Here is a 12,483-nt window from a genome sequence, read left to right as displayed (position 1 = left end):
AGTAATATGCAACAAAACATTATACCAACAGAAAGATAAAACGTGTTCGAAAATAATGCGAAATGTGAATCCAAATTGATAATACCAGTCAGTCAGTAAGTCAGTCAGTCAGCGCTCCGAGAGGATCCTCGGAATTTTTTGTAACAGAAAGCAATACAAATTATAAACCTTTTTAGAAACGCAATCCATCCACGTACAACTGATTGTTAGCGAAGTAAAGAGAAATGTGCTAGTGCAAAACAACCCTGTTCGTCATTAGTGTTGATTCTGGCGTTATATTTGTCAAATGAATGTACATAGGAGTATGTACATAGGAGTAACAGTTTTAACATTTAAACCAAAGAAATAGAGAAATACAAAAGTATGAATCAGCAAACAAAACATAAAACAAACACAAAGTTAGAACCTAATTCAACCGAAAATGAAGAGCAATGTTGAAAGAAAATTGCGAAGTGTATAAACGCCTCGTTGTTTAACGGACCTGCAATCCTTGGGCCTGCAAATGTGCAACCACCGAGGCACTGACGATTCGTATTTCTTGCCCCGGTGCTAATGCACCCTGGCCGGTATCCATCGCTTCAGCCTACACTTGGTCAGGATGTCGTATGTTGCACTTGTCCATTATATACGTTTAGACGTTTACCGTTCCCCAGGGTCTTTATGTGTTCGTAAAGGTTATCTTCTTTTTCAGTAGACTTTTTAGCAACGTCTTGTTCAACAATTTACTATAATTTTACAATACTTCTAGGGAAAACTCTAGTCCTAGGAATTGCAAGTCCGAGAGCAAGTCACTGCAAAGAGTAATAAAATGAAACAGTTAAGGTATGCTGATAGACCTTGGTTTGTTAACGAATTGGACGGTATTGTAAAAGCATTGAACACGGACAGTTCAATACATTTTATGATATTATAAAATTATGTTTAACGATATTGGATTCAAACACTATTTTTTTTTTTTGGAAACACGAACTTAACCCTTCAATGCATGAGCCATATAAACAAATCTTTCGAGAGGGGGGGGGGGGAGGTGTAACCAGCAAAAAGCACAGTAGAGACGTTCTTCAGCGGAAAATCGTTTGTTTTTGTAGAAAGGATGACGGTGTTGTTGGTGTGCGTGTTATCCAGGCGCGCACATGGACCTAACAGGACGAATGGTTCCGAAAGCGTAGCGTTTTACTACGTTGCCTCTCTCCCTCACACACTTCTTCGCTCTTTCTCTTGTTCCAGCGTGCTATGCTTGCAGGGCTACTGCGATGCTTACGCACGATATGAGTGGGAAAACCTTACCGAGGGGAAAATATTGTACCCGTAAAATTTTCGAAAACCCGTAAACAAGCATCCTAAATTTTCGTAGTCTGACGTAAGAAATGATGATGAGGCTTGGACTTCAATCGGGGAGGGACGTAGCCATTACGGGGAAGCTACCAGGTTGCTTAGCCAGGGACATCCGGAGTGAAACGGAGCGAATAACAATAAAACAACCCCCGAAGATATCTCAGGTACGTAAAGGATATGATGACGATGGTGAAGGTATTGTCACGTAAAGAGGCGGGAATACACCGCGATGCGCCCGAATTTAGAAGATCATTCTATTCTCAGCTCCTATGGAAGAGCAATCGTAGGGTGGGCGAAAAGTGACGGTATTGGTGACGATGCAACGGAGCCCCTCCATTTTTATACTATGATGCTATGTCATTCAGGATCCCTCATCAGCACGATAAGCGAGAGCGGAACGGCCGTCTTTGTTATGCCGGGCAGGATAGAAGCGTTGCCATGAAAACGACGATTTCTCTCATCTTTACCACACAAGCACATCAAGAGGCATATCGAAGGGGCTAAGGAACAGCCACAGAAGGAATGGTTTTTACTCTCCCAGGGTGAAGCGGAATAAACGGATCACAGCAGCATCCCGGTTACTTGGTTTCTATTTCACTGTTGGGCTATTCTTTGTCCTCGGCTATTCTAGACTAATATTTCTGCTCCAACGACGATCCGCGTAGGTCCTTGGAAGAAAATGCTATGTTATGTGGTACCGTGTGCCGTACCGTCGTACCTTTGTGAAGACGCTCTCGGATTTACACACTGCATCCAGCGAATAGGCCGATTCGCCAGGTTCATCTTTTATTTTTATCTTTTTCGGCATCTTTAAAACGATGATTGCACCAACTAGTTCACATTGGCAGTCCGTCTCCTTCTGCGATGCTATACACTAATCATCCTTCGCTACTAGTTTACGATGCACTTCGTTTACAACGCGAAACACTTTCTTCTCTACCACACATCTTGATTGGCCCGAGCTTCGGTTGAGAAACATCGTGGAAATGCACATGCAAATGCAAAGCAGCACACAGTACACTCGATCACTTAAACTCGTAGTCGCAACATAACCGAAATGTTGATGTAAAATTGCTTTATGCGCGAATTGTTTTCGTTTTCTCCGTGTCCACTGCTATTGCAACGCTCGCCCAATTCTTTCGCCAAGTGACAGCTAAATAATACACAGCAATTGTGACGGCTCGTACGCACACCACGGCGCAGCGTTTACGAAAGCGGGTGCAGTGTTTGACCGTGCACATTCATCCCGCTGCCAGCGCTCGGTTGTCGGATTATATGCATCCGTTTCGCACCCACCGAATGCACCGTTGGTGGTGCAGGTGTACGAAAAGCCTAGCCAATGGTTAGCCCTTGTAAATAGCACTGTTTTTGTTCGTACTTCGAGCCGCGAATGCACCGCAATTAACTGACCACTGACGAGATGAGCACGCACGACGAGCGTCTCCTTCGAGAGCGTGAAAAGAAATGAGATTTCACACACTCGCACGGTACGGGGCCGCCCTACTACGCACACACGCTCAGCAGAATTACACCTAAAACCGTTAACGAAAGAAGGGAACGGAACATCCCCTAGGTTCTCCCTTTCGCCGAAGGGAGGGTGCTTTGTACGCCCATCATTCCCATGCACACGCACCCTAAGCTTATGCTGTGATGCGGCTAAGCATTGGATTTATGCTGCACGAGAGCAGCGTTGGTCAGTGAACGCCCCAGGCACCAAGAAACGGTGGTAGTGAGGGAGCACACCTCCTTTTTTTTTGCTATGGCTCACGCAACTCACAGCCCTGCCCTTGTATGGAAGGGCCCAACGTTACGGGAAAAGGATAGCTGTCCTCGCAGCTGCCTCACAATTGATCAAACGCATCGGGAACCGTGTCAGGCTCGGTGTAGCAGTTCAGAATTGATTCGAGTTGGCAACGGATGGCAAGGCGGAGTAAAAGAGAAGCAAACAACAGAGAATTCGTGATACACGCTGCAACATAGCACATGTGCGTACATTATGATTTTAACCATACTGAAACCCTTATGCCAGCGCAAGGACGAAAAAAAAAACAAAATATAAATGAACCTTCATCGAGAGCTGAATTTTACGGCTTTTAGTTAGGCAATAAAAATGATACATTTTTAAATCAGGAAACAGAAAGGATACGAAAAACTTCGATTATTCCACCATGCAATCTTCACCTTTTCGAACAATTGTAACAGTTTCATCTATAAATTATATTGGATGCGGCCTTGTGGTGTAGTTATAAAATGAAAAAAAATCTTTTCCTCATATATTAGCCGCTCTATGAAATATTTCCCCCGAAGGCCAACATACAACAATCAAACACAGCGCTCTTCCCGTGAGGTATGCTTGAGCCACTATTCAAAATGTAAAATTAAGGTCGTCCTCCCGAGAACGCGCGCACATGCCAATGTGCGTCTGTGCGTTTGAGTATGCAAGACCTCCTAGTTTTTGGTTTTCAAATCAAACCTTTCCTTCAGAACGAGTGGTTTCGGCCTGTACCCGCAGGAAGGCATACAGCATCAAGCATAAACAAGAGAGCAGATGCAGCAGCCATAAGCACCCTTGTGAGTCGGGCAACGTTGCCGTTGTTTCGGATCATGCACATTCACCCGTCTCCAGTGGGGGATTCGTCCTGTCTCTTTCACACGTGCGATTGCCGCTGCCACACACAAGGAAACGAGATGCAGCAGCATTATGCAGCTGTCTCATGTAGTCCTCGTTCGAGGGCGTCCTTTTTGGACAAGCCCTCCGGACGACGCGGTAGGCCTAGGCAGCATCGAATGGCATTGGCACCCTCCTATTTGTAATTTTGCACCGACACGGAAGGGGGCACGGCCAAATTCTCCCCATTCGGCGCGTGCTATCACCCTCTTGTTTTCGAGGCCCGCGGAGTTTTAAGACTCTCTGTCGAACCGCCTGCTTAAAATAGCTCGTTCCGCCTGGAGGATGGTTGAAACATTCTCCACTTGTCGCTATTACTCGACTCTGCGTTGGACGCGATCGTTTCAGCCAATGATAATTGTTTCTAACAACCCCTGGGAAAGGGCGCTTTTAAATAGTTTTTCTCCTGTTAAGGATATATGGTTTCAATTATCCAAGCGAGCCGCGGTTAGCTTTGTTTTAGAACATCGAAAAATGTCTTAACGAAGCAAGCTATTGGATAGTCTGAGACTTGTTGAACAAAATCCATTGAAGAAAAAAACACCAATGAAACTTTTTAGTCAATCGAAACTCGAAATGTAGCCTAACGAAACGAAGAGCAACGCGAAGGATAAAAGGGCGATGCCTGTGTTGCTTTTGATTATAATTTCTAAGAGAGAAATGGCCAACGGGATGTAGATAGAAAGTCCATGCGAGGGGCGTGGTAGAGCCAACTGCACAATGTTTAGTCGCATTTAATGAAATGCTAGTACTAGTTATAAAAATAGACCACGAATGTTTTACTTTGATTGGTTTTAAGTGAAAGAGTTTTTTTTCACCAATACTATAAAAACAACATATTTTAAAGGCACAATCCTTAACTTCATTAGCTTTCAAGACCTTTGTTAATACAAAACATTCAGATCTATGGTCAATAACATTGAAGCACCAAAATCTATAATCAATAAGACCGAACATTTTAAATAGGTTGGGAAAATAGTATGAAAGTTTGAATGTAAAAGTAGAATTGTTCTTATCATTATCTAAACCTGTGCAATAAAAAGTTTCTCAAACCAATTTTACGCAATTAAAAAATAAACTGAAATGTAGAGTTTGGTTGGAATTTATTTATCATAGCAATTACTGTGACATTTCATTCAATTATTTCTTATCGATAACAAATAAATCCTTTTGCAACATAATGAAAAAGGATACAGAAACCAAAAACGAGCACTTTTGTTCGTACTTTTTGTTTTGTTTAAACACATTTTCAAGCATGATTGCGAAATAAGAAAACAATCATTTTGTTTCCAACGATTATTTAGCGCTAGATAATAATTTAATTACTTATCATCGTTCATCGTCCTTCGTGATCGATTGTTTCGTACCGATGAATGAGCTTTTGCAGGATGAGGCCAATGAAAGGGGGCGTGAGGTTCTTGTTTGCTTAATCGATCTGCTTCAATTTTCACCCAAAAACCGAACAGCAACAGAATGAAGATGATTTTGAGATACAATTGGCAGCACAAAGATATGATGGCACAATCGACAATCAAGTTGGTTAGCGAGAACCATCTTTCGGTATTGCGAATAACTTTTCTGTTACATATTCATTTTATCCCAACACGCACTGGGTGGCATACCGTCGATCATTTTCAAAAACTAACTCGAGGTTGAGTCGGTTCATGTAGTTCCCAGCATTTTCCAGCGTTTTATGCTCTCCGATGAACATCAATAGATGTGCTGGTAACCTTACGAGAACGGACGCATTTAGACAGGAATATTCGTGGGTGCTAACATCGTTTAGAATAGACAATTGGAAAGAAAATATACAGCAAAAAATTAGAATTGATAGACAACTTAATAAAAATACACACAAAATAAACCCCAACACAACTAATTTAAAACTAAACCAATAAGAACACACAAACACACAGCGTCAGAGATGGTATTCAAAGGATGAAACTATTAATCATAAAAATATAAGGACAGCACACGGGGATACAACACAACAATGAGACATTTAAACACACATACATACGGCAACAATGAGATTTTTAAACAAAAATATAAACACACATGTTTGAATTATAGAATAAACAAGCAAGTAATATAACTGAAACCAATGGTGATAAAGAAACCAATCGTTGTTAAATATTTTCCAACGTATTTCAAACACAAACAACAAAACAAAAAAATGTGTGAATGTTTTTTCTTGCTTTGTTGTCCATTCTTGGAACAAAATAATTTAGATAAATATTGCATTTCAGAAAAAAATAAGCCTTTAAACGTTTAATATAGTACCAAACGATTTACCTATAAATATTTGCATTAAACGATCTTCGATCCACAGATGAAACATGGAACTTCTCTGTTTCTTACTAGTATTAATTACCGATGATCGATTGCATACTATAAATCGGTAAAATGTGCACAAAACTACCGACGTTACTGCTTTCACCGTGTGCTTATGCAGGTGCAGGTGCAGATTTTGTAAGCGTTTTAAACATACGTTTTCGTTTAGTTTCTTTGTCTTTTGTACGAGTTTCTCTCTCGGAGGGTTGAGTTGCCTTGTTGAGTGAAACAGCATTCAGAAAAATGAACATATCGAAGAATTGAGCTAGTTAAATTAACGCGCATGACTTACAACAATTATGTACATTGGTAATAACAAAAAAAGTAGTGTAATTTGGTCGCCTGTTTCGAGCGCACATCAGCAAGGACGACACGCAACAAACCAGACCAGCCTACCGGCACAATACACATGTACAAACAACGCGCTCAAATGCGAGCAGGTTAACGACAGCATGTTCGCGACGAGCACGTGGGGTTTGCGTTATAGGAGTTTTGGGACAACTTTGGTTTTCAAAGATGCAATACACGAAGGCTGCACGTGTAGCCTAGCGTGGATGTTTGGGGATGGATAGGGCATGCTTTAGTCGCGATAGTTGGGAGCTAAATCGCACAGAGTTTTAGTTTTACTTTCGTTGACTAGTGGCTGTGAACGGATAAAAAGAGAGAAAAAAAAGGATCCATTAGTGCGATCCCGCGTTCGATTGCAATTACCTTCAGGACTGAAGCTAGCTTGTGTTCGGTTTGACCAGACCGGGTGACTTCAGTAGCGTATCGATTCGCAAAAAAGCGGTAGTAAGGTCGTGGGATGATAATATGATTGCTTGATCAAATTATGAAGTATTTCCCGAAGCCAACCGGTCTCGGTCAACCGATTCGTCGGTTGAACATTTATAAGCCACCTCCGGAGCGTTCGATGGTGATCTGCTTCTTGAGGCGCTCCTGTTCCTTGCGGATCTCTTCCTGTTCCGCCACGGCTGCGAACCGCGAGTGCGACACAAATCCGGACTTTATCGCCGACATCATCTGCAAAGAGGCAAAGAGTTTCATTAGTTTTGTTCAACTTTAGATTTAAATTTCCCCAACAGTCTCTTTAAGATGCTTTTTGCCTGCATACCTGTAGGTACTCCTCCAGCTCGACTTGGCCGTTCATGTTGGTGTCGATTTCCTTCAGGATGTCGTGCAGTTCCTCTCCGGTGACCTCGGCGTCACCGAACGACTTCATGGCGCGCTTGATGTCGGTGATCGACACATAACCCTTCTTCTCTTTGTCGATCGTCTCGAAACGCTTGACGTACATGTCTGCTTCCTGCTTGGACAGGTTGATCGGTACCTTCTCCTTAAGCGACCGGTTCGCCTGGTGGCCCATCTGCGTCTGCAGGAAGTGCTCGCAATTCTTGATCTGGCGCTCCTTCTCGTCCTTCGACCACTTCAGCTCCTCCGCCATGATGTCGGCGATCATTGGCAAAGCCTCTATGGCGGCCTGCACGTTCAGGAACGACAGCCGGAGTCGGCGCGAGATCATATCCACGCACGTACAAGCGTATTCGCGAATGCCGTACCGTACTTCCGCATCAATGTACGGGAACTCCGGGTGCAGCTTCTTACCGATGATAGGCCAACGTTTGCCGGTGAGCGTAGCGAGCTTGGCAACGGCAAAAGCGCGATCACCGTACGAAATCGCCAGATGTTTGGCGACTTCCACCTCCAAACCCAGATCCTGCACCAACCGGATGTACATGGTCGGCGTCCAGCCCTGAGCACCTTCGATCCACAGACCGTCGGTGACACAACCACGTTCGGGCTTCAAGTCACACGCCTTAATTGCGGCATCGATCGTGTGTTCCGCCATGGCACGGAACGTCGTCCACTTGCCACCAGCGATCGTTACCAGCTTCGAGTCGCTTACGTGCACGATGTGGTTGCGGGCCAGCGACTGCGTGTCCTCCTTGTTCGGGTCGGACACGAGCGGACGGATGCCACTCCACGCGGACAGGACATCACCGCGGCGCACGTCAACGTCCTTGTTGAGATAGTTCTTGATTTCGCTCAGGATGAACTGGATCTCGTCCTCACTGGGGGTCGGTGTACGCGTCACATCACACGGCGAATCGGTCGTACCGGCGATCGTTCCATTCAACCACGGCAGGAAGAAGATCACGCGACCGTCGGAGGTGTCCGGATCAAGCAGACCCATCTGCTGGGGGCTGTAGTAACCCGGCAGCACGATATGCACACCCGAGCTGGGACAACAGATTTCCTTCACCGTCGGATTGTCCATCTTGCGGATCGAGTCGGTGAACGGACCGGTGGCATTGATCACGCACTTCGCTTTGATCGTCCACTCCTTCTTGCTGATGTTGTCGCGCACCTTCGCACCACACAGCACCTCCTTGCCCGCGGTGTCCTTCTTCTTCAGTAGCTCCAGCACCTCGACATGGTTCGTGATGGAAGCACCATGACGGGCCGCGGTTAACGCGATCGCCAGGTTCATGCGGGCATCATCCTGCTGCCCATCGTAGTACACGATGGCACCGCACAGTTTGTCACCGCGCAGCATAGGGAACAGCTCAAGAGCGTCCGCTCGCGACAGGTAGTACGAGCTCTTAACGTTGCGATCACCAGCGACGAAATCGTACGCCTTGATGCCTACCCAGAAGTACGGAATCTGCCACCATCTACAGGAAGATGAAGAGATAGAATTGAGCGTCAAAATGAACTAACAAAACAAACTCCAAACGCGGTACTCACGTGTACACCGGTAGCATGATTGGTAGCGGTCTCGTGAGATGAGGAGCCGATCGCAACATCGAGGCTCGCTCGTGCAGGGCCTCCTTCACCATCCGGTACTGCTCAATATCCAGCTGTGGAAGCACACACGAAAAGAGCAACTCGGTTATACTCGAGGAGGTATCGATTATACACCGGACTTTTTACGCCTTACACCGAGAATAGCCTTCTGCAGATATCGCACGCCACCGTGAATCAGCTTAGTCGACCGGGACGATGTGCCACTGGCAAAGTCATCCGCCTCCACCAGTGCCGTCTTGAGACCACGTGTTACAGAATCAAGCGCACAACCAGCACCCGTCGCACCACCGCCAATGATCAGCACGTCATACTCATCTCCACTTTGGAGGGCCTTGATTTGCTCCGATCGTGGTGGAAGAGTGCGCTTACGCCGTACGCGTTGCATTTCCTCCATTTGGACCTAGCATTTCAAGCGAGAGAAGACAGCATTAGTTTTGAGAGGGAATAATTGTGACTAAAATCGGCTTTTTGCCAGCCTCTACCTGGTACTGTGGGGTGTCTTTGTGCTGAAGGGCATAGGTGGATAGGGCGGCACCAAGCGCAATGCCGGCTGCTGTCACGCCGAACTTTCGAAATCTCGAAGCCATGGCTAATTAGCGGGTTTGTGCAAATGTCTGTTCTGGGGGAGATAAAAAACAATACACGATTTTGAAATAAAAACACCATTAACCTCAAGAAGGCCTTTTTATCCCTCTAGAATTTTCCAATCCAGATCTAATGATCATAAGGATTGAACTTCTGGTCCCCACATTAGGAGATGCATCGTTTAAGTGCAGCGCTTCTGCGTTATAGTAACAAATGCACTTGGGTAGGAAAATTTATAAGAGAATTGTACACTAAAAAGCAAGCAAGTTTCGCTAAGTTCATCTCGTGCATACGGTACTACGATCTGGTGCATACAAAAGTGCATTTCTTATATGCACGGTGGCACTTTAATAACACAACTAACGCTAACACTTGAACTTCAGCCTCGATCGTCATCAATCGTACCGACGTTCCGGCTATCTGAATCACAACAACAATTCATGCCCCAAACGCTCTCCAGACACGACGAGATGCAGTTAAAAGGCATCTAAACGGCCTCTGCCGCTTCAACACATCACACTAATGGCATGTGGAAGCATTGCCTCATCGGTTCTAAATTGTACGCTCATTTTATGATCACCGGGTGCCAGTAAAAGAGCGATAAATGACAACACCGATAGCTCCTTTTCGTGGCGTGGAGGGCAATACTCAGTGCTCAATGGCCGTGATACAGAATGCACGTGATAAGCGCGTGACCACCGCGTTTCGATATCCTCGCGGGGCAACCGTAATGATAGACTGTCATAGCACCTCAACAGCGAGCCGAGCCGTTAGAGGTCATGTAGAGGAGAAATCGTCAAGAGGGAAGCAAAAACTTCTCATTCCGACACACGCACCCATTCCCATCGCTCATAGTCGTGCCTTTTCAGTCCGGTCGGTTGGGTTGGGTCTCGCGCATTTTTTTTCATGTTCTTGTTTGGCCCTGAACATATCCAAAGCGATTCGCGAAGAACCAAAAAGAAGCGAGGCCGGTTCTCGTGCCGTTTTACTACGATATCGGGATTTTTTTTCTTCTTTTACAATCGCTTCCTTTTATGTTGGGAAGCTGGCAAACGAAGCGGAATGTTTACGCTTCCATCGCGTTCATTCGCGGAGCGGATGAGGCCACGCGTGAAACGTTTTGCGACGCGCGAAACAATCGCCAAAGCAATTCGGTGAAGCGAAAAGTGACATCATCGCGACTCCGCTGACTCATTGATGATGCCTGGAGGCGTCCGGCATGATACCACTCGACGAGGACGCATTCCAATTACGCTTATTGCGCGGGAAATAAAAGGCTAACTGGGGTGAAACAAAACACGGCAATTCTTCGCAAAACGTGATCACGCGATCGTCGCGGAACGATCCTTGCGTTCACATGCAAATGGCGAAGGGAATCAGCTGATCGTGTGCATTATGCGCCTGCTGCAAGTGGCGTCTCGCGTAATCGATTAGCGTGACGTTTAACGAAACCAAAAACACGAAAGTAAAGCGGGCAATCTCTTGCGACAGTTCACTTGCCTTTATTCAGGCTTGTCGATCAGTTCAATCGAATACTTTGAGGTAGGGTGGATGTGTAATGGGAGGACAAAAGTACCTCTCATACCTCTATTGCTCCCTCCTCGACGCCCAAGCAGATGCCGGTCGATCGCCGGCTAATTAAGAGACGGAATATATCAACCATACATATATCCCCCCGGTGGCGGTGAACGGAAACATTCCGTTCTATTAATACGTGCACCGACGGGCAGTGGGAGATATATCGTTCGATTCGGTCACAGCACAGAGGGGTTAGAGTGTCACCATTGTCTAGTTGGTTGTCGCGATTATGTAAAGAGATCACTCGAGCCCTACTTGAGCTGCGATGCTCTGTAAGCACTCTTCATTTCACACGCATCCGGAACGATGATGGAAGACCATTTTTTTTCTGTCTTAGTGTTGATCTCCATCGTCCTGATGATCACTCACATGACGTATCACTGCAAGGCACACGTGGCACTCACACTCACTCACATTTCGCACTTGGATGCATTCTACGCCTTGGGAAGCATCATTACATAAGCGAAACGGATCATCTCCGTTTCGAACATTGATCATAAACCTGCACCGTCCTCGACCATATCGAACCGATCCGGTTCTCCCGATCTGGTCCTCTTACGGTGCCCTTCTCCTCACAAGAGACAGGGACATCCTCGACGACCTTGTTACCTTGTTGACTGCTGGACGATGCCCACACCTTGATGCTGCACTGTGCGCGATCACCTACTCGAGCGGTTTGATCTTGTGAACGCTGCTAAAATCCGGCACCAAACGACGGAGCCTTTTTTTCAGCGAGAGCAGTAGATCGCGATCGTGCCCGTGTGGATCAGCGGTCCGCAGCTAAAAAAAACGACTCGAAACGACCAGGTTACGACCAAGAGTGAGCAACTGATCGTGGGTACATCGTCGCTGACACCGAAATCCCTCCCACCAACCACCAGCTGGTGTTGGATTGCCATTCGCGCCCCGTGTGTCTGTGTCCGTGTGGTGCCGTGGTTTGGTTCCGCTCTTGCACTAGCACGCGCCGTCCGATGCCGGATCCGAGCGAACGCCCGAACGGTGGTTTTAGAACCATTCGACGGACACTTCTCCCACCGAAAGCGTGCTGCGCGGTTATATCATATCAAACGGGCGTGCCAAAAGGCCGCCAGCCCCGAATTGGATGCACTCGAATGGATGCTGGCAAATGACAGGTGGGATTTACTATAAATAAGCTGGCGGAGATGGTCCGGCCC

The 12,483-nt window shown here is 46.1% G+C and overlaps 2 protein-coding genes across 3 annotated transcripts in view; both read right to left on the bottom strand.

The window, feature by feature from the left end:
* Positions 1–574, bottom strand: part of LOC128731752 (putative mediator of RNA polymerase II transcription subunit 26) — a 6,235-nt gene extending 5,661 nt beyond the window's left edge. Inside the window, exon 1 of the mRNA XM_053824890.1 lies at positions 482–574. Within this exon, the coding sequence (XP_053680865.1) occupies positions 482–574 (93 nt within the window). The remainder of the gene's footprint in view (positions 1–481) is intronic.
* A 4,515-nt stretch (positions 575–5,089) lies between these two features.
* Positions 5,090–12,100, bottom strand: LOC128720655 (glycerol-3-phosphate dehydrogenase, mitochondrial). Of its 2 annotated transcripts, XM_053814339.1 has the most exons (8): positions 11,918–12,100; positions 9,628–9,764; positions 9,279–9,545; positions 9,086–9,198; positions 7,452–9,012; positions 7,237–7,360; positions 6,299–6,980; positions 5,090–5,775 (listed from the first exon to the last, which is right to left on the bottom strand). In XM_053814339.1, the coding sequence occupies exons 2-7, from the start codon at positions 9,730–9,732 to the stop codon at positions 6,961–6,963; spliced, it is 2,190 nt and encodes a 729-aa protein (XP_053670314.1). In that variant the 5' UTR covers positions 9,733–9,764; positions 11,918–12,100; the 3' UTR covers positions 5,090–5,775; positions 6,299–6,960. The 2 variants fall into 2 exon arrangements, with proteins under 2 accessions (XP_053670314.1, XP_053670315.1); XM_053814340.1 differs by lacking the exon at positions 6,299–6,980 and having other exon boundaries at positions 7,049–7,360; positions 11,918–12,099.
* Between the last annotated feature and the right edge of the window lie 383 nt (positions 12,101–12,483).

This window comes from Anopheles nili, chromosome 2, assembly GCF_943737925.1.
Source record: "Anopheles nili chromosome 2, idAnoNiliSN_F5_01, whole genome shotgun sequence".
NCBI classification, from domain to species: domain Eukaryota; kingdom Metazoa; phylum Arthropoda; class Insecta; order Diptera; family Culicidae; genus Anopheles; species Anopheles nili.
Note: the sequence above shows the minus strand (reverse complement) of the source record. Positions and strands in the feature narration are given on the sequence as shown.

Excerpts from the sequence above, each read along its gene's own strand:
- LOC128720655 (XM_053814339.1), bottom strand. The coding sequence starts at position 9,732 with ATGGCTTCGAGATTTCGAAAGTTCGGCGTGACAGCAGCCGGCATTGCG. Across the intron at positions 9,199-9,278 it reads TGCAGAAGGCTATTCTCGGT|CTGGATATTGAGCAGTACCG; the intron begins GTAAGGCGTAAA and ends GTGCTTCCACAG. Across the intron at positions 9,013-9,085 it reads ATCATGCTACCGGTGTACAC|ATGGTGGCAGATTCCGTACT; the intron begins GTGAGTACCGCG and ends ATCTTCCTGTAG.